The following is a 27,771-nucleotide window of genomic DNA, read 5'->3' as shown; positions in this document are numbered from 1 at the left end:
CCAGAGTACAGAGAAAAGAAGATAAAGGACTTTGTGCTTGGTGGTCTGGATTTTTCTGTTATTGCAGAGATAGGCCCAACTGCTATACTGGGGGTTGGAGGAGAGGAAGAGGAAGAGGAAGAGACGGTTTGGAGCCAATATTCGTATGTTGAGAGACCAATAAGGGATGAGTTAAAGGATGACAGAGAGATTCCCCTGGAAATTGCCTAAATTTGTAACATATCTGATATATGAATTTAACAAAAATAATTTAGTACCTAAGAATGGAAACTAGGAATATGAGCCAGATAAGGTATCGTCAATGACTGAGGGAAAAAATATGTGGTAAAATGTGGTCAGTATCATGCAAGTTTCTGACCATGAATTCAGGCTGGCAGAGTTGAAGCCTGAAGCCAATTGAAAGTGAATAAAATGAGCTTCTGTTCTTGTATTTAAAGTATTTAAATTTAAATAGTCTACCTCTGTCCTGATTCTACTCTTTAAAATGTAAATTTCCTTGGTGGCCGAGAGATGTTTCATTGGAGGAAGCATATGAGAAGGGAGAAAAGTTTCCAAAAATGACAGGAGGAGGAACCCACAGACAGGGGCATTGGGCATATAAAGAGTGGAAGGTCTAATAAAAGGAGCTGCCAGATAGACACTTAAAGTGGAGATACTGGACTTGTTCAGCTTTGGGGTATGGAAACTTCAATGTGTGCCTGATCTGGAATGAAAGCAAAAATCACTGGAATGGGGAATAGGCAGACACTAAGAGCACAGGCTGCCTTGGAGGTTAATTATTCAGGAGGAAAGTTGGAGCCAAGGTGGAGAAGAAAGATGTATGCAGGTGCTGCTGTCACCTGCAAAGTTAGTAGCCCTCATATGTATACATGCATATGTGCACATATGGATGCGTGTATGTAAGTATGCATAGGTGTGTTTGTGTGTGTGTATAGTCAATAGCTGACAGAAAAATCTCTGACCTGAGTGTTTTCACAGCCTCTCCATTGTTCTTTTTAAATATCATAGCGATTTTCACTGCTTCCATGCTTAGCAGAGCATCTGAGCCCAAGGGAAAGGAGATATAGGGTACACCGTGCCCACTGTCCTTAACCCTACTCATCCACACAGTCTGTTAAGCAGAGACAATGGCTCTTCCGTGTGGAACTGCATCCTCTGTGCAGAGCCTGGGGCTTTTGCAGAGCTCATTACAGTTCCCATTCCCAAAGAGACTATAGAGATTGTTTTTGATGTTCTAGTTATCCCTGTTCTTTTCAGAATCTGTTGCAATGTTTCTGAGCCCTGTAATTTCCTGAAAGTCTTAGAGCTGTGTGGAGAGCTTCTGAATAAGAACACAGAGCCTGTCCATGGGGAGAGCCTGTAACTGTGCACTTTGTGCAGAGTCTCTGTGTGATTGTCTATAGATGATATGCCTGTGTGCAGAGTCCGTAACTATTGTAGGGTCTATGAATATGTGCAGACCATATGGCTATGTGCAAACCTTTATGGGCTCTCTGCTAATGTGTTCAAAGTCTGAAGCTATTTTTCCCCTGTGGCACAGGTGAGGAGGGCTCTGCAGAAAATCATGGCCCTTTTATCTGCCAATGGTATAGCTGCTGTGAACAACTCTGACACTCGCGTAACAGGCTGCCTCCTCACTGGCATCCCTGGGCTGGAGCACCTACACATCTGGCTCTCCATCCCTTTCTGCACCATGTATATAGCCTCCCTGGCAGGCAATGGCATTCTAATTTGTGTCATCCTTTCCCAGCCAAGCCTGCATGAGCCCATGTACATATTCCTGTCCATGCTGGCCAGTGCTGATGTCTTGCTCTCTACTTCCACCATGCCCAAGGCACTGGCCAACTTCTGGCTTGGTTCCAGCCACATTTCCTTTGATGGATGCCTCACCCAGATGTTCTTCATCCACTTTCTTTTTGTGGCCGACTCTGCTGTCCTCTTGGCCATGGCCTTTGACCGCTATGTGGCCATCTGCTCCCCTCTGCATTATGCCACAATCCTCACAAGTAAGGCCATTGGGAAGATTGCCACTGCCACCATGACCCGCAGCTTCATCATCATGTTTCCATCCATCTTTCTCCTCAAGCGCCTGCACTATTGCCGGATCAACATCATTGCACACACATTTTGTGAACACATGGGCATCGCCCGTCTGTCCTGTTCTGATATCTCCATCAATGTCTGGTATGGCTTGGCAGCTGCTCTCCTCTCCACAGGCCTGGACATCATCCTTATTGCTGTTTCCTACATCCATATCCTCCGAGCTGTCTTCCACCTCCCTTCTCGAGAGGCCCGCTCCAAGGCCCTGAGCACCTGTGGATCCCATGTCTGTGTCATTCTGCTCTTCTATATCCCTGCCCTCTTTTCTGTCTTTGCCTACAGGTTTGGTGGGAGACGTATCCCACGCTATGTCCATATCCTCCTGGCCAACCTCTATGTGGTCATCCCGCCTATGCTCAATCCCATTATTTATGGAGTGAGGACCAAGCAAATTTTGGAAGGAGCTAAGCAGATGTTTTCAAATATGGTCAAAGAATCTAAATAAATCCTCCCAACTTGAAAGAGTTAGGTTGCTAACTCTTCCCTAAAATTACCAATTGTCTTATATTCACTCCATCCTCATCTCTACATCTTCCAATTATCCCCATGTCATTCTCATCCATGTCCCAATTTATTTAAAGATGTGATCTACTCAAAACCACCTCTGATTTCTTTTCTTGGAAATCTGTGGTAATACCCATCCCATTCTCTTCTACCTATTATTCAAATGTGGTCTTATCTCTCATCAGCTCAAGAAAAACTAACTAATTAGAGGGAAATGTGATAACTTACCCCAAATTTATCATCCACATAGGACTTTTCTCAACATCTACTTGCATTGGCTCCCTATTGTGTTTTTAATCACTTGTATATATAATTTTGACATTTATTGGCAAATTCAACATCTTTCTCATTATGGGGAAACCTCTGAGAATTGTCACATTTAAAAATTTATAGTCTCATGGTATATTTATTTTTCTTACCAGCTACACAAATCCAGGATTACACAGGTGTATATACCCAAGTTCAAAAATACTAACACACAGCAGCATACATAGGTGGGCACATCCATTTATTGGTTTAAATATGAACATATAATTTAAAAAACTTTACCAAATAAACCTGCATTACCATTACATGTTCTGGACAGAGTTTTCCTCAAAATATAGATAATTGTATAGGGATAGAGTACTATTTTCCATCCAAATATGCTTTGTATTTAAAAATTATATTCATCATTAAAATTAGAAGTCAAAATATCTACTCATATCTAATAGCAATGGATTTACATATTCTTTAATGGATATTTTAAAAATATAAACATGTCTATGTAATTTAATAACTTGCTCACTAATCATTAACACCAGAACAACAACACCACCTAGCTTGATATTCTCTGAGACTGAGAAGAACAACTCAGCATGAGTTTTAGTCCAAGACCAACTCATCCTTGAAAATATAGTTCATATCTAAACCCTGCCCACTCCCATACTCAGCCCACATTAAAAGATCCATCCTTTGAGATTGTTCTACTTTCATCTAAATCACTATTTTGTTGAATTATGAGCATGTCCTTTCTTGTTTTATCAAAGATCATCTCATGTTCGTGCCCTAACTTCGTCTTGTCCGCACATTCCTTGAGGGAAAAGATTATTTTGCAAGGCTTTTTATCCCCTTGTCCCAAAGCATGAGGACCTGCTTATAGAAGATATGCAATATGTGTATGCATCTAAAATTCTCATTTAAAAATTTTTTTTCTGTTTTTTTTTTATTTCAGCATATTATGGGGGTACAGATTTTAAGGTTTCAATAAATGCCCTTTCCCCCCTCCCCCCACAAGTCTGATTTTCCAGCATGACCGTCCCTCAGATGGTGCACATGTCACTCATTATGTATGTATATCCGCCCCCTCTCCCCTCTCCCCTCCCCAATACCCTATTACTGTAGTACCTATGTGTCCACTTAGGTGCTACTCAGTTAATACCAGTTTGCTGGTGCTTGTTTTTCCATTCTTGGGATACTTCACTTAGTAGTATGGGTTTCATTTAAAAATTTTAACACCATTTTTCTGCTCTACATTCTTCTTTGAGGGAGTTCTTCTCATCCTTGGGATTCGGTGTCATATAGAGGAAAGAACTGAACTGTGCTAGGTGACAGAAGAGTGGATTTTTAAAAATCAGATATACTACTTGTTCAATAAGCTTGGGAGTTTTCATAATATCAATGAATTTAATTTTCTACTCATCTATAAAGATGATGAGAATGATATAACATTATATATCTACTGCATAGTAAGCATTCAATGAATGTTCTGTTCATTTTCCTCTTTCTTTTCACATAGCTCTCTGCATCCTCAAGACAATGATAATGAAAATTAGAGAGAGAATTTATCAGCATTCTTGTTACAGAGAGGAGAAAACTGTAAGGAGTAGTGATCACATTTTGAGTTCTAGATTCTTTGTGGGAATTCTGACTCTTCTATTTACTAACTGTGTGACTCTAGACAAGTTATCAAGTTCCTTCACTTCTCTGAGTCACAACTTTCTTATCTTTAAAAGGGAAATAACAATATATTTATATTGACATTTATCTTATGATACCACTTAGCATATAAATAAATATGCTAGAGATGGATACTCCAATCACCCTGATTTGATTAATTCATGTTGTATGCCTGTATAAACATTACATATACCCTATAAAGATATACTATGAATCAAATGATATAATCATTTGAAGAAAGTGAAAAGATAACCCATAGAATGAGAGAAAATGTTTATATACATCATAGAACTCATAATGGACTTGTATTTAGAATACACAAAATATATTTTAAAAATCTCTTATGTAATAAAAAGAAAAATAACCCCATTTTAAAAATGGGTAAATGATCTGAATAGATATTTCTCCAAAGAAGAAATACAAATGGCCAGTAGCATATGAAAAGACACTTAATATCATTAGCCCTTAGGGAAATGCAAATTAAAACCACTTCACATTCACTAAGATGAATTTAATAAAAGAGACACAAGTATTGGCAAGGATGTGAAGTAATTGGAACCCTTTATACACGTGGGAACGTAAAATGGTGCAGTTGCCAACAGTCTAGTAGATCCTTAAAAGTGTAAAAACATGACCCAGCAATTCTATTCCTAGGTATACACCCAAGAGAAATAAAAACCTATGTCTAAACAAAAATTTGTACAAGAAAACTTATATCCACATTATTTATAATAAGTGAAAATTGGAAACAAGCCAAATGTCCAAAAACTGATGAATGGATGGATAAATGTAGAAAAATCCAAGCAATGAAATATTTATTCAGCCATCAAAAGGAATAAACTATTCATACATGATAAACATTGATATACCTTGCAAATATAATGCTCTGTGAAAGAAAGACCACAAATTGTATGATTCCATTTATACGAAATGAGTAGAATAGGCAAATCTATAGAGAAAGAAAGTTAGATTAGTGGTTGCCTAGGGCTAGGGGCTGGGGAAATAGAAAGAAAATTGAGAGTGACTGCTAATAAATACAGGTTTGGGGGGAGGGTGATAAAGATATTCTAAAATTGATTGTGGTGATAATTGCACAACTCTGAATATACTAAAAAAAAATCATTGAATTGTGCTATTTAAATGGATGAATTTTATGGTACATAAATTGTTCTCAATAAAGCTGTTATATTAAGAATAAAAGACTATATAATTATCCTCCTCACACATAGATACCAAAAATAACCCCCCCACACTCTTTTTGACTACGTGCTAAATTTCAACTTCCATATTGCAGCATACTGAACTGTTGTTAATTGTTCTGTTTCACCCTCCAGCTGTATCTCTAGCTACAGGCTTTTTCACTATTCTCATTTCAGGTAACAGAAGTTTTTCTTCACAAATTCACACTGAGAGGTTTGCATTTGTAAGAGACTCAGTGGAGTATATTTATTTGTTTTCTAAATGAGTCAGTCTAACAGCCACGGTAGATGGAGTCTTGGAGGAAAAAACTATGAAAGATTTTGAAATAGACAAAAATGATTACTGGATGTCCTATTTAGTATACTCCTGAGTTTTCTTAGCTTTTTATTGTCTTCGAGCCCTTTTAATTATGTACATTGTATTAAGCTGATAGTAATGCAAATGATTTTGTCCATAGAAATGCAAATAAATTGTCTCTCAAATGTAGATATATTGTGGATGTTGACTTGTTTTCATCTATTTGTAAATTTGTTGCAGGTTTTTCTGATTGCTTATATATGTGTGTGTGTGTTTTTAAATTCTTCTTTGGAATAGCTATACCATCTTGCTGATTCCCTCCTTAATAATTAACTAAATAAAATCTTTAGCATGTGTTCATTTTACATGTCTATAAATCTCATGATTTCACTTTTTTTTAAAACTATCTTTTAACAGAAATCAGGCTAGAATCAGGAAGACAAATTAGCAGAATATTGGAATGGTCTATTAAATTGGTACAAGTTTATGACAGCAAAGATAAAGAGAAGTAAATCAAATGGGTAAAAGTTGTTCAAAAGGATATATTTAAAGGACAAAAATGGAATGTTGGTGTGGAAAAGGGAAGAATCAAGAAGAGTCCATTCATTGTTTTTGAGGTGCCTAAAGGGTGAATTGTTGTGCCATTCATCAAGATAACAAATAAAGGAGAAGGACTGGAGGTCAGGAGTTCCAGACCAGGCAGAAGGATTGCTTGAGCCCAGAAGTTTGAGGTTGCTGTGAGATAGGCTGACTGACGCCATGGCACTCTAGCCCTGGGAACAGAGTGAGACTCTGTCTAAAAAAAGAAAGGAAGAAAAAGAAAAGAAAAGAAAAGAAAAGAAAAGAAAGAAAGAAAGAAAGAAAGAAAGAAAGAAAGAAAGAAAGAAAGAAAGAAAGAAAGAAAGAAAGAAAGAAAGAAAGAAAGAAAGAAAGGAAAGAAAGAAAGAAAGAAAGAAAAGAGAGAGAGAGAAAGAAAGAAAAAGAGAGAGAGAAAGAGAGAGAGAGAAAGAGAGAGAGAAAGAGAGAGAGAAAGAAAGAAAGAAAGAAAGAAAGAAAGAAAGAAGAAAGAAAGAAAGAAAGAAAGAAAGAAAGAAAGAAAGAAAGAAAGAAAGAAAGAAAGAAAGGGAGGAAGGGAAGGGAAGGGGGAGGGAGGGAAGGGAAGGGAAGGAAGGGAAGGGAAGGGAAGGGAAGGGAAGGGAAGGGAAGGGAAGGGAAGGGAAGGAAGGGAAGGGAAGGGAAGGGAAGGGAAGGGAAGGGAAGGGAAGGGAAGGGAAGGGAAGGGAAGGGAAGGGAAGGGAAGGGAAGGGAAGGGAAGGGAAGGGAAGGGAAGGGAAGGGGGAAGGGAAGGGAAGGGAAGGGAAGGGAAGGGAAGGGAAGGGAAGGGAAGGGAAAGGAAAGGAAAGGAGAAATGAGTTGGTGGTCAAATAAACATTAATATTAGACATCTCGTTCTTACTCTGCCTGTGGGTTATTCAAGTGGTCTCTGAAGCCCAAAAGAGAGGTCTGATCCACAGTTAATGTTTGGGCTTTATCAGCTAGGGAAGTGGGTGAAATTATCTAGGAAGAAGGTTTAGAAAAAATGAGATAATAGCAAAACTAAAGAAAAACAAAAACAAAGAAACCCTAAAACTATATTTAAGGAATTGATTTGACTTTCTCCAGATTAACTAGACTGTGAATACGCTGGAAAAATTCATGTTTTACTCATGCGTATTAGTCCAGAGCCCTGCCAAATGCTTGGCACATTATTATAGCTAATAATGTCACTAATTGACTGCCTACTGTGTTTCAGGCACTGTCCTAAGTATATACATATATTTGCATATTTAGTCCTCACAATCATTCTATGAAGTATTTTACAGATAAGGAAACTGAGGTACAAGAGAGATTCAGTAACTTGTCGCAAATCATGCAGATAGTCTTTAATAAGCTAGGATTTGAACCTGGACAAAACTGGTTCCAGAGCCTGTAAACTTAAATACCATGCTGCATTATATATAGCATTTAATATGCATCTGTTAAAAAGAAATAAAGGCCGGCCTGGTGGCTCACGCCCGTAATCCTAGCACTCTGGGAGGCTGAGGCAGGCGGCTCGCTCAAGGTAAGGAGTTTGAAATCAACCTAAGCAAGAGTGAGACCATGTCTCTACTAAAAATAGAAAGAAATTAATTGGCCAACTAAAAATATAAAAAAAAAATTTGCCGGGCATGGTGGCACATGCCTGTAATCCCAACCACTCGGGAGGCTGAGGCAGAAGGATCGCTTAAACCCCAGAGTTTGAGGTTGCTGTGAGCTAGGTTGACACCACGATACTCTAGCCAGGGCAACAGAGTGAGACTCTGTCTCAAAAAAAAAAAAAAAAAAAGAAAAAAAGAAAAAGAAATAAAGAAGAAAAAAAAAGAAAGAAAAAAAGGAAAAGCTGAAAAGAAAGAAGGAAAAAAGGAGAAAAAGTAAAGGAAGAAAGGAAAGGAGGTAGAAAAGAAGGGAAAAAAGAAAATATTAATTCAGTCCATCTGTGATGATCACAAGCCTCAAAAATCAAAATTAACAGCTTGTTTTTAGAGCATTTTTCAGCCTCTGGAACAAGAAATCTTCCTCACTGAAATCTGTTTCTACTTTGTTTTCCTAAAGTCCCTCCTCTTATCAGACATTAATAACTGATTCTGTCTAACAGAACATCCAACTATCCCTATCATGCAGAATGTTCAAGAATAAACTACCCTGAGTCTTAGTCTCTGCCTTGTGATGTCTATTTTTTTTCTTCTGTTTCCATCAACTCCCAGTGGGTGGTAATTATGAGAGGAGGGTTTTCAATGAGAGAAGAGGAGACATTTCTGACACAAGGAATCATCCAATATTGCTTTCAAACAAATCATACTGAAAAACCATATACTACAGATTTATTCACAGGAAACCTATCTCCTGTGAATATATTATATTAAAGATTTTCTCACAGGGAATAGAATATGTTAGAGATTTACTAACAGAAAATCTATCTCAAGCATCTGTGTTTTCAATCACTATTTGGCTGTGAAAATGTTCTCTGCACCTCTTGTCATGGTCCTATTTGCTTTTTTTGAAACCTTTGTACTGTCAAATATTAATAACCAGTTTCTACTATTAAGAAATCTTGGCCCTTTGCCCTGGGCCATAAGCAATAATCCTGGGATATATTGAGTGTTGTTATATTAGCAGGCTTGATCCGTTGACGCATCTGTTGAGTCTAGAACTGCAAGTACTTAGAGTACTCAGGGACTTGGAGTTGTCAGCAAATCTGTGGCCCCATTATCTTCAAACCTGTCCTGCTAAATGCTTCACACCATCCCACTAAACCACTGAATCCCACATACTTGGTTCTCTTTTAATGCTAATAGAATTCCCTTGTATTGGATATACTAATTGAGTTTTAATGTATTCAACACTTGATGAACATTTGGAATATTCCATTTTTTAATACTTATGAGCAAAACTGCTATGAACATTTGCGTACAAGTCTTTGAGCACAAATGAACACATATGTTTTCATTTCTCTTGGGTAGTTTCCTACGAGTAGATTTACTAGCTCATATGGTAAATTTTGTTTACCTTTTTAAGATCCTTTGAATTATTGCCAAGTACATTAATTTCTTTTCAATCGTCAGAATGTCCAGTATCCCAATTCAAGATGAGAAATTGATTATAGAGAAAATAAAAACTGCCTTGGTTAGCAAACAAAAAAGAAAAGCTCTGCACACTGAAAGACATGCTCTTTTTAACTGAGCCTCCTGGCTCCACAAATAAAGCCCTCTGCTGACAAAACTACAGAGCCTGTAAGTTACTTCAGTTATACTGGCTCTTAGCAAAGGGCCTGAGAAGGGATTCTGTATTGGGCTACTGCATCACTTCTAACCCTGTGGGTGTCAAACACATCATCTTACGTTCCAGCGGACTTAAAAGTGTGCTGTGCAGGTTGATGTCCACACTAGGCAGTTTGGGTGGGCCCAAGCGGATCTCAGAGCATAAGCAGGCTTCAACCTGCAGCATCATCCATGGGCAATGTGGAGGCAACTGCACATAAACCTAAAACCCTTTTGATGGAGGTGACGCAAAGTACCCTTTGTTTGCCTTCTTAACTCCAAGGACCTGAGATACTCTCATTGGAATAGTGACACATGTCTGCTCTTCTTGTTTTGAGATTTTGATAACCTTCTATTTGAAGGTCTGAGGGCCTACTGAGGGCAATCTCTTGATACTTAACCCAATTATCTCCGTGGCAACATCCCAACTGTTGATCTGGCTTTTATCTGCACACCTCAGTCCTTCCTCCCTTTATACTTCCATCCTCTAACCCACCTTCTAAGATCAGGTGACAATCATCAAATTTGACTATTTTTTTTTCTTCTCAGAGTTGCTGTGCCATTGAAACCCTACAGTTACAGTTCCTGGGCTCTGTAAGCTTTGTGTGTATTCGTAGGCCCTATAAAAAAAGATCGATGGTCTCTCATTTGTATAGGTTAAAATTATAGATACACACACAGGTATATATACATATATACGTATTTTTAAACCGATAACTTTTAATAACGTTTTTGCAAAACATGCCATTAGGCCAAGCGTTCATCCTCATACTCATATAACTGTAGATATTTTTATCTATTTGGGCATTTTAACTAAGATGTTAATATGGAGTGGAGGTGCATTATCAGTGTTATTATTAAACTTCTTATATGATGTCGGAAGACTACAGTAAACTGAAGACAATTTACAAGCGTCACCTTGAGGTGTTCCCAAAGGCCTCAGAACTTGCTGTTGATCGGGTAAGCGGAACAGGCTTGCATTCACGGCGATGGGACAGCAGGACCGCGCCCTCGAGCCCTGGGATCCCAGGCGGGCGGGCGGCGCGCGGGACACCCGAGCCCCTCGGGCGGCACCTCCCCCTCCCGGCCCCGCCCCCTTGCCCCAGGGTCTCTCGGCGGCGGGGAGGACGCCGCCGCTGCCAATCTCGGCTCTGTCCCAGGCCTCGGTTCCAGGTTAGTGGGAAATGCGTCTTCTGGCCAGCCCCCACGGCCCCGTTAGTAGAGAGAGTCCCGGCCGCGCCGCACGCCCGCGGGGGTTCTCGGCGTGGAGGAACAGAGCGGGAGGCCTCTGCGGTTTTGAGTGGACGCAAGTTTGGGAAGGGAGCCCGAGGACGCACCTTTGCAGCTAGGAGAGGGCCGGGTAAAGGGCAGCGGTGAGAGTGAACCCCTGACCGTGGGAGCTAAAGGATGTAGGGGAGGCCGCTCTGGACGTTTTTCGTCGGGGGGCGACTGCACACCCCGGTCCGGCGGGCGCGATTCAGAGGTCGGCGTCCCCTCCCCCGCCCCAGCGTGGCCGCGCCAGGAAGTGAGCGCCGCTCACCGCCACCGCGAGGGGTCCCGACTCCTCCCCGGGCGGGTCGGAAGGCTCGCCTCCCGCACTCCGCCCGACCTGCGGGTCAAAGGCCAAAGGTTGGCGGAGGCGGGAGCGCTGCCTTCCTCCGAAAGGGGAGGACACGCGCGTGGCTGAGCGCACTTACGGAGCGGAGTGCGCGCCCTCTGCCCCTGGGAGTCCGCGCGGGACTCCCGGTTCGCTCTGGAGACCTTGACCACCTGATGCTGCTTCTCGTCCCCAGGTGCGCCGGTAAAGGGCGGGGCGGGGCCCGCCGTTCTGTGGCTGCCACGTATTGTCACCTCTGGCAGAGAGGACACAGCAGTGAAGGAAATAAGGCCCGTTCCCTTTTGAAACTCATGATGTAGGTAATTTTTTTTCTGCCTTACTGCAAATGAAGCTCACTGAGGTTAGAGTCAACCTTTAATCAGGCAATCACTCGAGACCGAGACCTGCGGTTTATGAGCGTAGATGCTCGGCCGGGCGTGGTGGCTCACGCCTGAAATCCTAGCACTTTGGGAGGCCGAGGCGGGCGGATTGCTCAAGGTCAGGAGTTCGAAACCAGCCTGAGCGAGACCCTGTCTCTACCAAAATTAGAAAGAAATTAATTGACCAACTAAAAATATATATACAAAAAATTAGCCGGGCATGGTGGCGCATGCCTGTAGTCCCAGCTACTCGGGAGGCTGAGGCAGGCGGAGATTGAGGTTGCTGTGAGCCAGGCTGATGCCACGGCACTCACTCTAGCCTGGGCAACAAAGTGAGACTCTGTCTCAAAAAAAAAAAAAAGAGCGTAGATGCTGCAGGCAGACCGCACGTGCTCAAATCCTGGGTCCGGCCATTAGACACCGGCTTGTTACTTACCCTGTTGGAGCTTCAGTTTCTTCCATCCATAAAATGGCCAGATTAGTATACGTATCTTAGAATTTTGGTGAGGATTAAGTGAGGCAGAGGTTTAAACATATGGGAGACTGCCTGACAAATAGTAAAAACTAAAATTATGGTCATTATTATTGATAAACTCCATGCCTAGCTGTAGAAAAAAATGCATAATAAAAATTCTTAAATTCCCAGAGGTATTCTTTTGAAGTGGAGCTTAAAAAAATTGAAACTGATTATGTTCTAATTCAAATTTTATTTATTTATTTACTTTGAAACAGGGTCTTGCTCTGTCACCTGGGCTGCAGTGAAGTGGTGTGATCATAGATAGCTCACTGCAACCTCGAACTCCTGGGTTGGAGTGATCCTCTTGCCCCAGCCTCCTGAGTTGCTGGGACTACAGACATGCGTGGCTAATTTTTTCTATTTTTTGTCGAACTGGGGGTCTTGCTCTTGCTCTGGCTAGTCTCCTGGCCTCAAGCAATCCTCCTGCCTGGGCCTCCCAAAGTGCTAGGATTACAAGCATAAGCCAGGACCCAACTCAAATATTTATCTATCGAATGCTATCTGTTAGATAATCAATTCCAGATAATAAATTGGAATATAACTCTACACAAAGGTAAAGAATAATGTTATTCCCAAAGCACAAGAATACTTGCCCAACTCACTTAAAAAAATGCAGTTGCCACCTGTTTTACTCTATGTTCACTAGGCCTTCCAGTGGGTCAGGGGATGTGGAGCCCTGTCCTCTCATTCCTTGCTGTTATTTTGAGCCCCCAGCCTGGACCAGCCCTGATATCTCCTGCTCAGTCACTGATTTTTATTCTCAAAGCAATTTTGGTATCAATGTGAGCTTCCAGTCTAATAGATCCTTCAGATCTAAATAGCAGTACATTCTCTGCCACTCCCACCCCCATTTTTAGTTGTTTTGCACCCTAAATTGTATCCACCTGTGAAAGAGAATCCTTTCTGTAATGCCTTAATGTGCATATTAATCACCTGGGGATCTTATTAATGCACAGATTCTGAATCCTCTGGGTGAGACTGAGATGACTAAAGAGCCCCAGTGGATGCCAGTGTTAGTCAACAGACCACATGACTTTCTTTTTCAGGCATCTGCTTCTGATTTAACTGGTCCCACTCAGTCTTGAATTTGGCTTCTTTATCTGTTAATTTGATCTATGGAGCTCTGGAACCTCAGGCTCCTCTGGTCTCACTATTCACACAGCAGACTGCCTTTTCCCAGCCCACTGGCACTGCTCTGGAGGCATGGCCTCACTTGGAGACTGTCATCCTCCCATGTCTCCTCTGGGCTGCACTTGGCCACAGTGGGCCGTCAAGGGCCTGGTAGTGTGTGGGCAAGGGTCACTCAAACCTCTGCTGACTGTATGCTCTCTTCCTTCACAATTTCTTCCTTTCCCCAGCCTCAACTTTAAAACCTTAACAAAAAACATCAATTGTCACATTATCTTTTCCGTTCAAGAATCTTTCTCTGTCTTGGATATCGAAAGTAGCACATGCAATAGGAAAAAAAAAAGATATATAATGAAATAGAAATAGAATGGGACCACATATGTAATTTTAAATTTTCTAGTTGCATTAAAAAGTAAGAAGCAACAGGTGAAATTCATTTTAATATATTTTATTTAAGCAAGTACATGCAAAATATTATTAGGACATGTAATCAATATAAAATTATTGAGATGCTTTATTTTTTCTTACTAAATCTTCACAATTCAATGTGTGTTTTATATTTAAAACATCTTATTTTTGACTAGCCACACTTCAAGTGCCTAGTAGCCACATGTGGTTACCATATGTAATGACAGTTATATATAGTTTTGCTTAGAAGATCAGAAGCCAAGTCTTTACTTCTTACTGTATTTCTTCTTTTTTTCAGTTCTATTTAGTTGTAGTTTACATCTTAAGTTAAAATTTTTAAGCATAACATTTTTGAGTTTTTTATTTTTAAAAAAATTTCCCTCTGTGTCACCCAGGTTGGAGTACAGTGGTGCAATCGTAGCTCACTGCAGCTCACTCTAGGCCTCAAGTGATCCTCCTCCCTCAGCCTCCCGAGTAGCTGGGACTATAGGCGCAGGCCCAGGTAAATTTTAATTTTTTTGTAGAGATGGGGTCTTGCCATGTTTCCAGTCTGGTCTTGATGTTCTGGCCTCAGGTGATCCTCCCACCTCAGCCTCCAAAGTGCTGGTATTACAGGTGGGAGTCACCACACCTGGCCAATTCTGTGAGTTTGACATGTATTCAGTTGTATAACCACCAACACAATCATGATACATAAAGGGCATTTTTGTCACCCTCCAAATTTCTTTCTGCCTCTTTGCAGTTCATCCTCTTGGCTTGCACTGATGTATATTCAAATACTATAACTTTGCCTTTTCTAGGATTTCATATAAATGGAATCATATAGTAACTTATCTTTGGTATCTGGCTTCTTTCACTTTGCATAATGCTTTTGAGTTTTATCCTGTTATATGTGTCAGCAGTTTCAGTTAATTGTTCAGTAATATGTCGTTGTATGGATATACCACAATTTGTCCATTTACCAGTTAGTGACCTCATGGATTCTTTCCAGTTTGGGCTATTAGTACATTGCATTTATGAGATTAGAATATTTCCTTCAAGAGAATTGTGTATACAAAGTACAGTTTTGTGTGAAGCAAAAGTGTGCGTGCGTGTGTGTGTGTGTGTGCGCGTGTGTGTGTGTGTGTTAGAGAGGATGGAGTCAACTTTCAGTTAAAATAGTAAGTATAATATACCACAATTGTGTTTTAATATTTACAATTTCAAAAGAAAGCACATTTATTTCCATACTCCAGTGCCAACATCAAGTCTAACTATAAGTTCAGCAATAAGTTATAATTTTATTTTACTTTGTTTTATTTTTTTTATTTCAGCATATTATAGGGGTACAAATGTTAAGGTTATGTATATTGCCCTTGCCCCCCCCCACCCTCCACGGGTCAGAGCTTCAAGCGTGTCCATGCCCCAGATGGTTCGCTTAGCACTCATTATGTATATATATACCCATCCCCTCCTCCCCCCTCCCACCTGCCTGACACCTGATAAATGTTATTCCTATAAGTTGTAATTTTAAATCCATTATAAGTTAATTGCTCATTTCTTGTGTTAGGTGCATTGCTAAGGTCTGAGGTATATGGAAGAGCAAGAAAGATTGGGCCTCTGTCCTTTTAATGATAATTTGACAACAGCGATAGACCCGCATAGTGCAGTAGGCATGTACCTACTGGTGGGTGTGGTAGGAGATGTTAATAAACCAACTAAATGTCCAGTTCTCACAAGTGTGATTGATTGGTTAAACAGAATCTCCAATGATAGGTAAATACTTCTGTAACACCAGGTAATCCCAGTTAGATGTCCAGAGTTCGTTAATTTTTTAACAATTTATTCTGCAACGTTTATGGAGATGAGGAACATAAAGGAATAGTAAGAACCTGAGAATTTGCATTCGAAACTGGCTCTACTGCTTGAAGGAGCTACTTCAGTTTATACTAATTGAGTATAAACTTCAGTTTATACTCAATTATGAAATGGACTCTAAGGGACACTCGTAGTATTATTACAAGGAATTATTGAGTTACTACATACAAAATAATTAAATTCTTGCCTAGTACCTAATGGGTAATTTTAAATATTTCCTGTTACCATTACTATTATATTAAGCAGGGCAAAGCCGATGACCCAGTCCATGACTTGCAGGAGCACCACGGAACACTAGGTGGCAGCACCGAGCCTAGTTCTTAGCTCACTACTCCCACCCGCCCTCCTCACAGTTGCCCTGTTGGGCCACGTCGATATCTTAAAACCTTTTTTCTCTTATCTGGAACACTTTCTGAGGCCCTTTCTTCTGATGGTAGTGTTGTTATTGGTAGGCGATTTTATTTTTTTAAAACCGATCAAGCCCTCAAGATGGGAGAAAATTGGTACAATTTACAGGGCCTTGTGGTCTTATGCCCACACCCACCATGTTTTATATCAGCATACATTTGCTTTTGCTGGTAAACAAATGAGTATCTCCCCAGCCAGAGACAAATTGTGGAATTTCACCTCCTCCTGGCCACGCTGCAGCCTGTCCAACATGACAGGGTTATGCCTGGGACCAGGGTCAGTGCACCTTCAAATAGGCAGTGCACACTGGCTCTTCTTGGGTGGCCCAAACCCAACTCCAGCTAGGCAGGCAGAGCAAATGGCTTCCAGTGAAAATGGCTCAATGCTGAAAACAGTATTAAAAATAATTAAATGTCTAAAGAGTATTTGTGATGTTATTTCAAACAACAGTAATGTAATCTAGCAACTGAAAACATCCAAGAAAAATGAGTTGAGAATGAAGATAGTATTTCTCAATGAGGATATAAAGCCTCAGCTTTACTACCTGCTTTCCTTTTACACACAAGCCCCCGTAGGATTTTATTGCACTGTCAAAGTTTATGACAGGTCCCAGTGAAATCCCATCCTCAAATGCGATCGCTCCCATTCCTGCACTCCAAGAGCATTGGGTCTGTGCCTCACTTTTCCTTCCTTTACCACTGTCTTTGGTTGAAGTTAGAAGGTTGTGGGCTGAGCTTTGACTAGGATCCTTGAAAGATTAGGTTATGCCAACTCTACGACTTAACAAAATGCATGATTTTAAAAGTCACTTAATGTCTCTAATCTCTTTGTTGAAGGGCCAAGAAGAATACTCTTATTTATGCAGACTTGTCCTATGAGGGATAAAGAAAGCAGGAAAATGTGATTTCTAAATCACAACTGGTCACAGAAGCATTACTTATAAAAATATTACCTCCCCTAATTGTAGCCATCATTGTTTCTTTGGGTTTTTCTGGGAAGGGAATCTGGGGACTGGCGGGCTCTGTGTGGAGCAGGGCTGTTAGGAGCAGAAGTGTCTACATAATCAATGAGACCTTTGATTTTAGAGATCACGTACGGAAAGTGATGCCAGGATAATGGCAAAGAAGTGAAAGAGCTTATGAGAAAGGTCTTGTCATTCGTGGAGGGTGAGGAGGTTCTGGCTTTTTATTCTTCAAAAGCTGAGAGCCTGTGTGTCAGGCACTGTGCTGACTATCGAGGATACATCCGTGAACAAAAGCAAAGTCTCTGATCTCTTGGAGCTTACATTTCTTATATTCCGCTGGGAGGATTCCGGCAATTAAAGATCTGTATCAGGTGGTGATTAAGTAAACAAATAAGCAGGTCAGTATATGGAGAATGTGCTTTAGATAGGGTAGGCAGAATAGCAGATCCTTCTGATACGAGAACAGGTAAGAACTGAGTGAGTCATGCACATATCAGGGTGAACAAGGTGAAGGGTTGCCTTGGCAGCAGGACCAGCAAAAGCAAGAATCTGGAGGCAGCAGTGAGTCTTGGTGCTTTTATTTACTTCTTTCTTTCTTTCTTTTTTTTTTTGACAGAGTCTCACTCTGTTGCCCTGGCTAGAGTCCCGTGGCATCAGCCTAGCTCACAGCAACCTCAAACTCTTGGGCTTGGGCAATCCTCCTCCCTCAGCCTCCCGAAATAGCTGGGACTACAGTCACGTGCCACCATGCCCGGCTAATTTTTTCCATATATATTTTTAGTTGTCCAATTAATTTCTCTCTATTTTTAGTAGAGATGGGATCTCGCTCTTGCTCAGGCTGCTTTCGAACTCCTGACCTTGAGCGATCCGCCCACCTTAGCCTCCCAGAGTGCTAGGATTACAGGCGTGAGCCACCACGCCCAGACAGTCTTGGCGCTTTTAACACTGAGGTTGTGTTTTGGTGGGCTGAGAAAACGTCAGACAGGTGGAGGCTCACACAGGACCCTCTTCTTCAGGGCCTGAGTTTATCCCTCCATCCAATAGGAGGAAAAGGAAATCATAATCCCTGCTCTGATAAGGGTAGAAATTGGTATCTCATATGAGCCAGGGAAAAGAAAGTGTTGGAAATGAAAATGAGAAGCCCTTGTTACCCTAGGAGTCTGGCCTATTTATCCAGGACAAGACACTCAGCATCCCTTCCCCCCTCCACCCCGCCCCATCCCCTTTCTTACCCTGACCCTTTTTTGTTTGCTTATTAATCTAGGCAGGAAGTACTTTAGAAGTCAGGCGGGGCCGGCAGGATCCAGAAGAGTAGCTACAATGAGTTCAGTGCTGATGGACATACAAGAGGAGGTGACCTGCCCCATCTGCCTGGAGCTCCTGACAGAACCCCTGAGCGTAGACTGTGGCCACAGCTTCTGCCAAGCCTGCATCACACAGAACAGCGTGAAATCAATGATCAGCCAGGAAGGGGAGAGCAGCTGCCCTGTGTGCCAGACCAGCTACCAGCGTGGCAACCTCCGGCCCAATCGCCATCTGGCCAACATAGCCGAGAGGCTCAGAGAGGTAGCCCTGGGCCTGGGGAAGCACCTGAAAGTAATTCTTTGTGCAGACCATGGAGAGAAACTCCAGCTCTTCTGTAAGGAGGATGGAAAGGTCATTTGCTGGCTTTGCGAGCGTTCTCAGGAACACTATGGTCACCACACGTTCCTCATGGAGGAGGTTGCCCAGGAGTACCAGGTGGGAGCCTGGGATGGAGGGACATGGGGAGGAATGGGGTGGTGGGAGATTTTAAATCCTATCATGCTCTCATCTAATTTTCTGTAGTCCTCCCATTTATCTAGAGGATGAACCTAGAAACTGCCCTCCCAGTCAAGAGTAGAGACTTAATTTCTTTTTGCTGCACAAGATTGAATAGAGTGAGCTGCTGGGTGCAAAAAGGGGTCCTGGTGGATTGAGTGTGGGAGATGTTGGCAATGAGGGTAAAAAAACTGAGGTGTTTGTGGTCAGGCGCTTCCCCCAGGAGGACAGAGAGTCAGCCTACTCCTGTCGGTTTCCATCCCTGTGTATAAAAGATATGTTGGCCTGAGGTTTTCCATCCTGGGACAGGATAGCCTTCTTGGGAGGTCAGGGTAACCTCTGCCTCATTCATTGCCTGTCTGGGTAGTGAGACAATTGGAAGCCTGCCCCTGCTTGACCTGATGTGTTTCTTCCAGGAGAGGTTCCAGGAGTCTCTGAAGAAGCTGAAGAAAGAGCAGCAGGAAGCTGAGAAGCTAGAAGCTTTCATCCAACGGAGGAAGGCATCCTGGAAGGCAAGAGGGACTCCTTCGAGGGTGTCCTGGGTTGGGAATCGGGGCAGGTCATGGCAGCAAAGGAGTCTTGGTCCTGTATGTCCCCCGATGTCATGTCTAGAAGAACTTTTCTTTGCCTAGTCCCTGGCTGCATCCTTTCCAAACGGGGAGCAGAAGGGTAGGGTAGCTAGATAGTAAACATATCAGAAGTGAACTAAGGTTTTTGGAGATAATCACATAGGAGAGTAACCATGGCTGGGGGTTGCCCTGAATTCATGATTCTGGGTCTTACTCTACAGTTTCATTTTCATCGGCCTCCTGGGAAAGACAGGTTAGTTCCAGGCCAATGATCCTTACGTCGACACTCAGAATTGGAAGGAGAAGCTGATGCAGAGTCAGGAGAGGCCAGGCAGGCTGCCTGGAATCTAAACCTCACGCAGGAATCAGAGTCTGTATCTAGAAGGCCTAGATCAGGCAGCCTGGGCTAATGGTCAGGAGAGCTAAATGGGAACAGAAGGAAAGAACAGGTTCTGCAGGCTGGCACCTGCGGGCATTTACCCTTCCCCTGCCAGTGAGTCCTGGCTCAGGAAAGCAGCCCCCTGTAGAGGAGACCCTCAGCCCAGCAGACGAGAGCTCTCTCTCTCTTCCCTGTTTTCGAAGCATCAGTTGGCGCCTGAGAGACGCCGGATCCAGACAGAGTTTAATGATCTGCGCAGCATCCTGGACAAAGTAGAGCAGCGGGAACTGAAAAAGCTGGAGGAGCAAGAGAGGAAGGGGCTGAATATGATAGAAGAGGCTGAGAATGAGCTGGCCCAGCAGAGCCAGTCCCTGAGGGAGCTCATCTCAGAGCTGGAGCGTCGATGCCAGGGCTCAGCGATGGAGCTGCTGCAGGTAAAGCCCGTGAAGGAGCCGGATCTGAGAGTCGAGGAAGAGGGAGACCAACTTTCCTTCCTTTCTTGGACATCGGGCTAACATCCTCCTGGGGACACAAAAAAATCCGTTTGTCCCTGTAGTCCCTCTTCCCTATTAAACTAAAGTCATGTGAGGTAAAACATAATTAGACTACAGATGCTAAGGGATAGATTCATTTTTATTTATAAAGGGTGGTCCACAAGTCTATTTGATACTGTGGAGAAGATCTGTTGTATCCAGTGACATTCTATAGCAGGGTTTTCCAGTCTCAGCACTATTACTGACATTTTAGGCTGGATACTTTTTGTTGTGAGAGGTTCTCCTGTACTTCGTAGGATATTTAGCAGTGTCTTTGGCATTTGCCCACTAGGTGTCAGCGTCACCAGCCCCAGTGTGAACCAAAAACTTTTCCATGTGTCCCCAGGGAGTGTACTGTTCTCCCCCAGGTGAGAGCCACCACTCACTGGGCACTTGTCTCTGTTGCTGTGTTGGGACTTGTCAGGTGCTTTTTACCCAGCTTAGTCACAGGCAAACACATGGCAAACTCAAGTTCTTTGAGAATTTTTTATGTAATTATCAGCACTTCTTTGCTTTTATTCTCTTCTCTAGGGCTCCGGTCCATGTGTATGTAGGTTGGGTGGGTGCAAGGCATCAAGTCTAGAGAGAGTTGATGGAGGAATATGAACTAAGGTGGACATTTGAACAGCTGTTTTCTGCATAGAGTGAATAGTGTAACCTTGTGATATTCTGCTGTTCCTTTTTTATTTGCCTTCTTGCTTTCCTCTTGCTCTTTCTTTGGTAGTGGAATAATTTTTTGTTTACTTATTCTTGGGTGTTGGTATTGGAGTCATGGGGTAGTTGCTTTCTACCTAGTAGAGCTTTTCTTCATTCACTGCTTTCTGCTTCACATCTTCATTTTTTCTGCTGGCCTCTTGTTCTTTCTTGTCTTTGATATTAGGTTACCGTAATGCTTTCTTCTTCACCCTTTTGCTCTAGCTCCTCAATAGATCCCTCGAACTGTAAAAATGTTTACCTTAAAGAGAAACAAACCATCAGTTTACATTGTTCTCCATACATAACATCACATACACACACACAAAGTTGTAGAAATAAAGGTATTTATGAACCAATCGAGTCATTTTGCGATGTCTTCCCATGATTTCTGCACTGAGTTTTTATCTCTACTTGTGGCCTCCACATTGGAAGTGTCTTTATTCCTGTCACATCGTGGGGTGGTGGACAGAGAATGAGGAATGTGGATGAGCCATGACCTACTACTCCTGGACTTAACCTGTCTTTTTCCTTCCTAGGATGTGAGTGAAGTCACAAAAAGGTATGTGTAGGAGAACATGAGGTGGTTCCCTTGGATTGACAAACAATTCTTGTGCTCATAGAATATTCTCATGGTCAGTGGTAAAGGGAAACAGGGAAGATTCAAGACCGTTATGTCTTAAATTGCTCATCACATGGGGATTTAGGGGTTCTAAAATAAAGGGAGTGGACTGGCTTCTGTGGCAAGAGGATTTGGGTGATGGGAGGTCACACATTGGGGATAGTATCATCATTAAAAATAAAGTATTACAGTGTCAGTAACTCTTTTAGGGCCACATCACGTGACTCCTTTTCCACAAACCTCTGCATCTGTTTTTAGCCCTGATTCTCATAGCTTTTGCTACCTCAAAATACACCACGGGGATTTTCTTTGCATATACATTTTATCACAGGGAAATTCCCATCAGCATTGTCTCCCAAGGCCCAAGAATTAGCTCTTGGGACATCTGCCATAAGTTTCCTTTTCTCTTTTGGCTTTGGAACAGTCTAGGCCTTACTGCTTGGTTCTCAGATTTCCTTTTGTCTTGTTTCCAATAAGAGCAGAGGCCTGAGATACTGAGAGTAGTGGTTTTGGCCCTGGAACAAAACATGTTCTCTGTCACATACTCTGGAATCTCATGGAACAGGGTGACATCTAAAGCTGCCCACACACCTGGTGCCTTCATGCTCCCCACAGACACGTGCAATATGAATGCCATTGTCCCTTCCGAAGTCTTCACTCTCTGTTTGGAGGTGAGGACGTCTCCTTTCTCCATCTGCAGAACATTCCCAGACATAGGGCATCCTAAGATACTGTTTTGAAGGCCTTTCTCCTTTGGGCTTCTGATAAATCCTGGGGCCTAAGCTCACAGACTTTTCTGAAGAAAGCCCTTCACTTGATACTTTCAAAGCTCTGGCAGCGGGTTCCTGGTGTTCTGCCCGGCAACCCAGACATCCCCAGCCCTTCTGATAGGCATTAACATTGTAAATAGTTTCTATCTTTTTCAGAGGTAGCAAAGGATTTCCTAGTCATTATTTTACTGAATTTCATACTATCTCAAGGACCCAGAGAAAGGGAAGTCACTATATTTGTATCATATTTGGTATTGTTCTAAAAACAACAGCAGAAAAAAGTGAGACTTTAGGAGGTTACATCTAACCAAAGTCTATACAGATGGTGAGAAGCTAGTTTCTCTTCCAGTTCTTCTGGCTCCAGGGCCAGGGCTCTTTGCAGAATGATGTCAAGTTTCTTGAGGGAAGTGTTGAAGTTCATTGATGGGTCTGGGGGTGAGGGGGACAAAGTGTTGGAGGAACCCACAGTCGGCCTGTGGGGACTCACGAGGTCTGTCCTCTGCAGGAGTGAGTTCTGGACCCTGAGGAAGCCAGAAGCTCTCCCCAGCAAGCTGAGAAGTACGTTCCGAACCCCAGATCTGAGGAAGATGCTGCGAGTGTATAGAGGTAAGGAGGTTCAGAGGAGAGAGTTTGATTGTGGAATTACTGTCATGGGAAGACAAACAGGGTAGAGGATATAGTTGGTATTTGGGAATAGTGGCCAAAGGGGAAGTCCCAGAGGGAGGGACATAGTGTGCTGAAGAAGATGCAGTTTGTGTTTAGGGGAAGATGACACATCCTTGTGGAATTTGCTGTAATTCCCCTCCATCCTATAAGGGGAGGGAGATCAGACCTGAGACTGTTGGTCCTATTCAACATTGTTGACTCCCTTCATTATTGCAGAGCTGACAGATGTGCAGAGCTACTGGGGTAAGTAGAAATCTGGACCTCTCTGAGCTGATACACGCACTCCCCTTTCCCTTCCTCCTCCCTGGACCTACCAGCACACGCCACTCTGTGGCATCAAAGCCACCTCTGTCCCCTACCACAGCATCCCAGTTCCTCCAGCTGCTTCCCACATCCCCTGTTCTCGGTGTTACAACACCCATGTTCCCATTCTCATCTGCTGTTGTTTCTCTTCCTGCAGTGGACGTGACTCTGAACCCGCACACGGCTAATTTAAATCTTGTCCTGTCTAAAAACCGGAGACAAGTGAGGTTTGTGGGTGCTAAGCCCTCTGAGCCTTCCTGTCTGGAGGAGCACTATGACTGTAGTGTCCTGGGCATCCAGTACTTCTCCTCGGGAAAGCATTACTGGGAGGTGGATGTGGCCAAGAAGACCACCTGGATCCTGGGGGTATGCAGCAATTCGGTGGGACCCACCTCCTCTTTTGCCCAGTATGTGAAAAACCCCAATGCTTACTCGCGGTACCAGCCTCAGAGTGGGTACTGGGTGATCGGGCTCCAGCATAAACACGTGTACCGGGCCTACGAGGACTCCACCGCGGCCCTGCTGCTCTCCATGACGGTGCGCCCTCGCCGGATTGGCGTTTTCTTAGACTATGAGGCTGGCACTGTCTCCTTTTATAATGTCACAAACCATGGTTTCCCCATCTACACTTTCTCTAAATATTACTTCCCCACCACCCTGTGCCCCTATTTCAATCCTTGCGACTGTGTAGTTCCCATGACCCTGCGTGGTCCAAGCTTTTGAACGTTCTGCTGTCGGCTGTCCTCACCAATCTGAGCAGTACCCTTCACCCTGTGGCTTATCTGCACGTGGCACTCCTTTCTCATCTCCTGCTTTTCTGTGTTCTCACTTCTTTCCTTTTGAACATTTCCTCAGACTTAGGATATTGTCCAGTGGTGACAGTGAACATCCTTGACTAATGACAAACCTTGCTGTGCGTAGCAGGGAGCTTTTAACCTTTTGCCACCAACCTTGGCATTTGATGGAGGTTTTTGGTTGATGCAGGGGATCAAAGGAAATTCTCTATTAATTTGCTATGAGTTTGTGTACTGAATGAAAAATTGAATTCAACAGATATTTTCCTATTATTATTGAGATAATGTTACGTAATTGTATTGTTATAATAAATTAAGTAGATTGTTTTATTTCACTTGTTAAATCTATCACAGATTCCTAAAATAAACCATTATTTGTTATATGCAATACTAGATTTGTTTTTGCTAACACATTTTTCAGATATTGTTTTCATCTATGTTTGTGAAAGAGTTAGCCTATAATTTTTCATTCTTGTGATATCTTTGTCAGGTTTTTATAAAATGCAATACTGAGCAAAGAAGTGGCTGTGTTTTTGTGTAATTATATATAGCATTGAGCTCTGAAAACAAAATGTTTATTTAAGGAGCTTTAAATTCATATTGAAGGAGATTGTAACTTTAGTCTTCTATAATCTTCAACCTTCATCTATAAATTTCAGAGTAGCAATCCAAAAATAAAGAAAATATATCTTTTGGCCGGGCGCTGTGGCTCACGCCTGTAATCCTAGCTCTTGGGAGGCCGAGGCGGGCGGATTGCTCAAGGTCAGGAGTTCGAAACCAGCCTGAGCAAGAGCAAGACCCCGTCTCTACTATAAAAAATAGAAAGAAATTAATTGGCCAACTGATATATATATAAAAAATTAGCCGGGCATGTTGGCACATGCCTGTAGTCCCAGCTACCCGGGAGGCTGAGGCAGAAGGATCACTCGAGCCCAGGAGTTTGAGGTTGCTGTGAGCTAGGCTGACGCCACGGCACTCACTCTAGCCTGGGCAACAAAGCGAGACTCTGTCTCAAAAAAAAAAAAAAAAGAAAATATATCTTTCAAATGAATTGAAGTTTTAAAAAAAAGAGAGGAGGAGAAGAAAATGATCAGTTCAAAACACATTGTTCTCTCAGAATGGGAAGAAAATTCAAAGAGAAAATATGATTAATAGAAAGCACTTACAGTAAGAGGATGATTTCTTACAGCTTCTCCACACACACACCCCTTTTTTTCCTTTTTTTTTTTTTTTTGACACAGTCTCATTCTGTTGCCTGGGCTAGAGTGCCGGGCATCAGCCTAACTCACAGCAACCTTAAACTCCTGGGCTCAAGTGATGTTCCAAGGCTTTCCCATGCAATAAGTTCCAGGCAAAAGGGGTTTATTAGTCCAACTCTGCTCTACTTGTAAAGTAAACTCCAAATAAGTTCACTTGGAGAACCTAAAGAGGTGTCTAGTAAATGGCCAATGAAAGCCAAAGTACTTGCTGGAATTCTGTAGGTGAGACCTACAGAAGGTCTCTCACCTTTGGGGAAAGTTGCCCAAACAGACTTGGGGGAAATTATGAGAGTAAGTTCTCACTCTTGGCCTTTTTTTTGAAGTGGGAACTCCACCTGCATACCCTAAAATAGTTACTATTTGACACTTTTACCAAAAAATTTGCTGATTATTACTGCATATTGCTTTGTGCTGTTAACAAAGATAGCCACAGCTGTGACAATAATCAAAGAATAAATGAGAGAGGGCCTGACTTAGAGCATATGCTTGGGAATGGAGAAAAGGGGAAATGTGTAGAGACAGTGGAAACTGGACTGTAGAAAACAATTAAATCAAGCTGTGTTATATTCATCTAACACTGTGGTTCCCAACCCTCGGGTACCAGCCTGTGGCTGTTAGCACAGCAGGAGGTGAGCAGTGGGCCAGCGAGGCTTCATCTGTATTTACAGCTGCTCCCCATCGCTCACATCACCTCCTGAGCTCCGCCTCCCCCCACGGGGTCCCCTGCTTCTGTGGAAAAACTGTCTTCCATGAAACTGGTCCCTGGTGCCAAAAAAGTTGGGGACTACTGACACACACCAACATCCCACGATATAATTCAAGAAATTGAGAATTATGGTTAAAGTTAGGGAGAACTTGAGGAAGGAAGGGATAGCCAAAGCTGGAACATATGATCTGTGATTTGATTATGTCAACCCCTGAGGCAGATTGTAAATGGGTTCTGCCCCTTACCTTGCTGCTGCCAGGGAAGTTATTGATAGGATAATTTCTTCTTGTAAGAAGGGTCATGGAGTCTATTTACCAATAACAATAAAATCATTGAGAGAAAGACAAAAGTAGAATGATTGGTAAAACTATTATCATAGGAAGTAAAGAATATCAAGAGATATTCTTGATATAAAGATGTGGTAATAATACATTTTGTTGATAAAACTTCCCAAGGAGGAGCCATACCCATGCAATTTAAATACCCATACGTATTAAAGGTTGGCCGTTGGTTTTCTCCTGTAGTCTTGGATCGATGCACTGCTCTGACATGGTCAATATCAGTAATTGTGATAATTATTCTATGCTCATCATTATAGAACATTTGCACATTGTCTTACTAGCATTAACCAAAACCAAAATGAGTTACACAGATAAAATAGTACAGATTGTTACAATGTATAAAAGAAATTACACTATATATTAAGGACTACAGAGAGTGCTTGGGTGTTAGAAATTCTCTCATTAAGTAATCTGTGTGACTTGTAAAGAAGTTTTGAATTTCAACGATGGACTAAGAATTAAATAAGATGGTCAATTGAATAGTCAACAAATTAGCACCAGTTGTGCTACATGTTTGATGAGTTGATAGCATAAAAAAATAGATTGGTGCATTATCTGATATGGCTAATACTTACCTATGTGTGTGTCTATGTACTATTAGTAAGTCCAAATGAGACTGATTTGTATTCACTTGGCTCAGAATGTGATATCACTTTATAGTCTTCAGGACTACTTAGAGTCTCCTGTTTATTATAATCCAGTAGACAAAATGCCTGATAGATTTCCCTTTTCTGTATTTCATTTTATGCTTGATATTCTGATAGTAGTGTGAAACTAAGCACAAAATATATCAGAAAAGGTGATATAGTTGATAATGCTGCATGGACAGAATGTAAATCCAAAGTAATGACAAGAGTTGACTCAGACGGTAAAATTCCCCTGAATGCCAGGAATGGGTGGGACCAAAGATACACTTAGTCTAGAAAACAGTTGTATTTAGTAATGCCTACAAGCAACAGTTAGTGGGTACATTTCATTTATGGAAACACCATATTCCTTACTTCCCCAGTAATGGCTACTAAATACCAAGTAACAAAGAAACATGATCAATTTCAGTGGCCTCCAGAGCAATAGGAGCACTCTTTGTGGTATATATAACATTCACGTGGCTCTGCCTTTAGGATCATGGAATAAATCAAAATCCCTGAGATTTACATGTCCAAGACGTATGGAAGATGATGATTGAAATCTGTAGTGATGGC

General features: G+C 42.1%; 2 protein-coding genes across 2 annotated transcripts; both read left to right on the top strand.

Moving 5' to 3' along the window:
* Positions 1 to 1,532: 1,532 nt before the first annotated feature.
* Positions 1,533 to 2,545, top strand: LOC105883339 (olfactory receptor 52B6). The gene has a single exon (XM_012786403.2). It carries the CDS (start codon positions 1,565 to 1,567, stop codon positions 2,543 to 2,545), a length of 981 nt encoding a protein of 326 aa, XP_012641857.2. The 5' UTR covers positions 1,533 to 1,564.
* Positions 2,546 to 10,864: 8,319 nt separating this feature from the next.
* On the top strand, positions 10,865 to 24,627 carry TRIM6 (tripartite motif containing 6). Its single transcript, XM_012786599.2, has 8 exons — positions 10,865 to 11,048; positions 18,399 to 18,874; positions 19,351 to 19,446; positions 20,086 to 20,316; positions 21,648 to 21,670; positions 23,006 to 23,106; positions 23,383 to 23,409; positions 23,627 to 24,627. Exons 1-8 carry the CDS (start codon positions 10,865 to 10,867, stop codon positions 24,190 to 24,192), a joined length of 1,704 nt encoding a protein of 567 aa, XP_012642053.2. The 3' UTR covers positions 24,193 to 24,627.
* The last annotated feature ends 3,144 nt before the right edge of the window (positions 24,628 to 27,771 follow it).

Source organism: Microcebus murinus, chromosome 4 (genome assembly GCF_040939455.1).
Source record: "Microcebus murinus isolate Inina chromosome 4, M.murinus_Inina_mat1.0, whole genome shotgun sequence".
Taxonomy (NCBI): domain Eukaryota; kingdom Metazoa; phylum Chordata; class Mammalia; order Primates; family Cheirogaleidae; genus Microcebus; species Microcebus murinus.
Note: the sequence above shows the minus strand (reverse complement) of the source record. Positions and strands in the feature narration are given on the sequence as shown.

Bases quoted from the DNA above. Each gene is read 5' to 3' on its own strand.
- LOC105883339 (XM_012786403.2), top strand. From the start codon at position 1,565: ATGGCCCTTTTATCTGCCAATGGTATAGCTGCTGTGAACAACTCTGAC.
- TRIM6 (XM_012786599.2), top strand. From the start codon at position 10,865: ATGGGACAGCAGGACCGCGCCCTCGAGCCCTGGGATCCCAGGCGGGCG. The intron at 18,875-19,350 runs GTGGGAGCCTGG...TGTTTCTTCCAG, and splicing joins AGGTTGCCCAGGAGTACCAG to GAGAGGTTCCAGGAGTCTCT. The intron at 21,671-23,005 runs GTATGTGTAGGA...TGTCCTCTGCAG, and splicing joins GTGAGTGAAGTCACAAAAAG to GAGTGAGTTCTGGACCCTGA.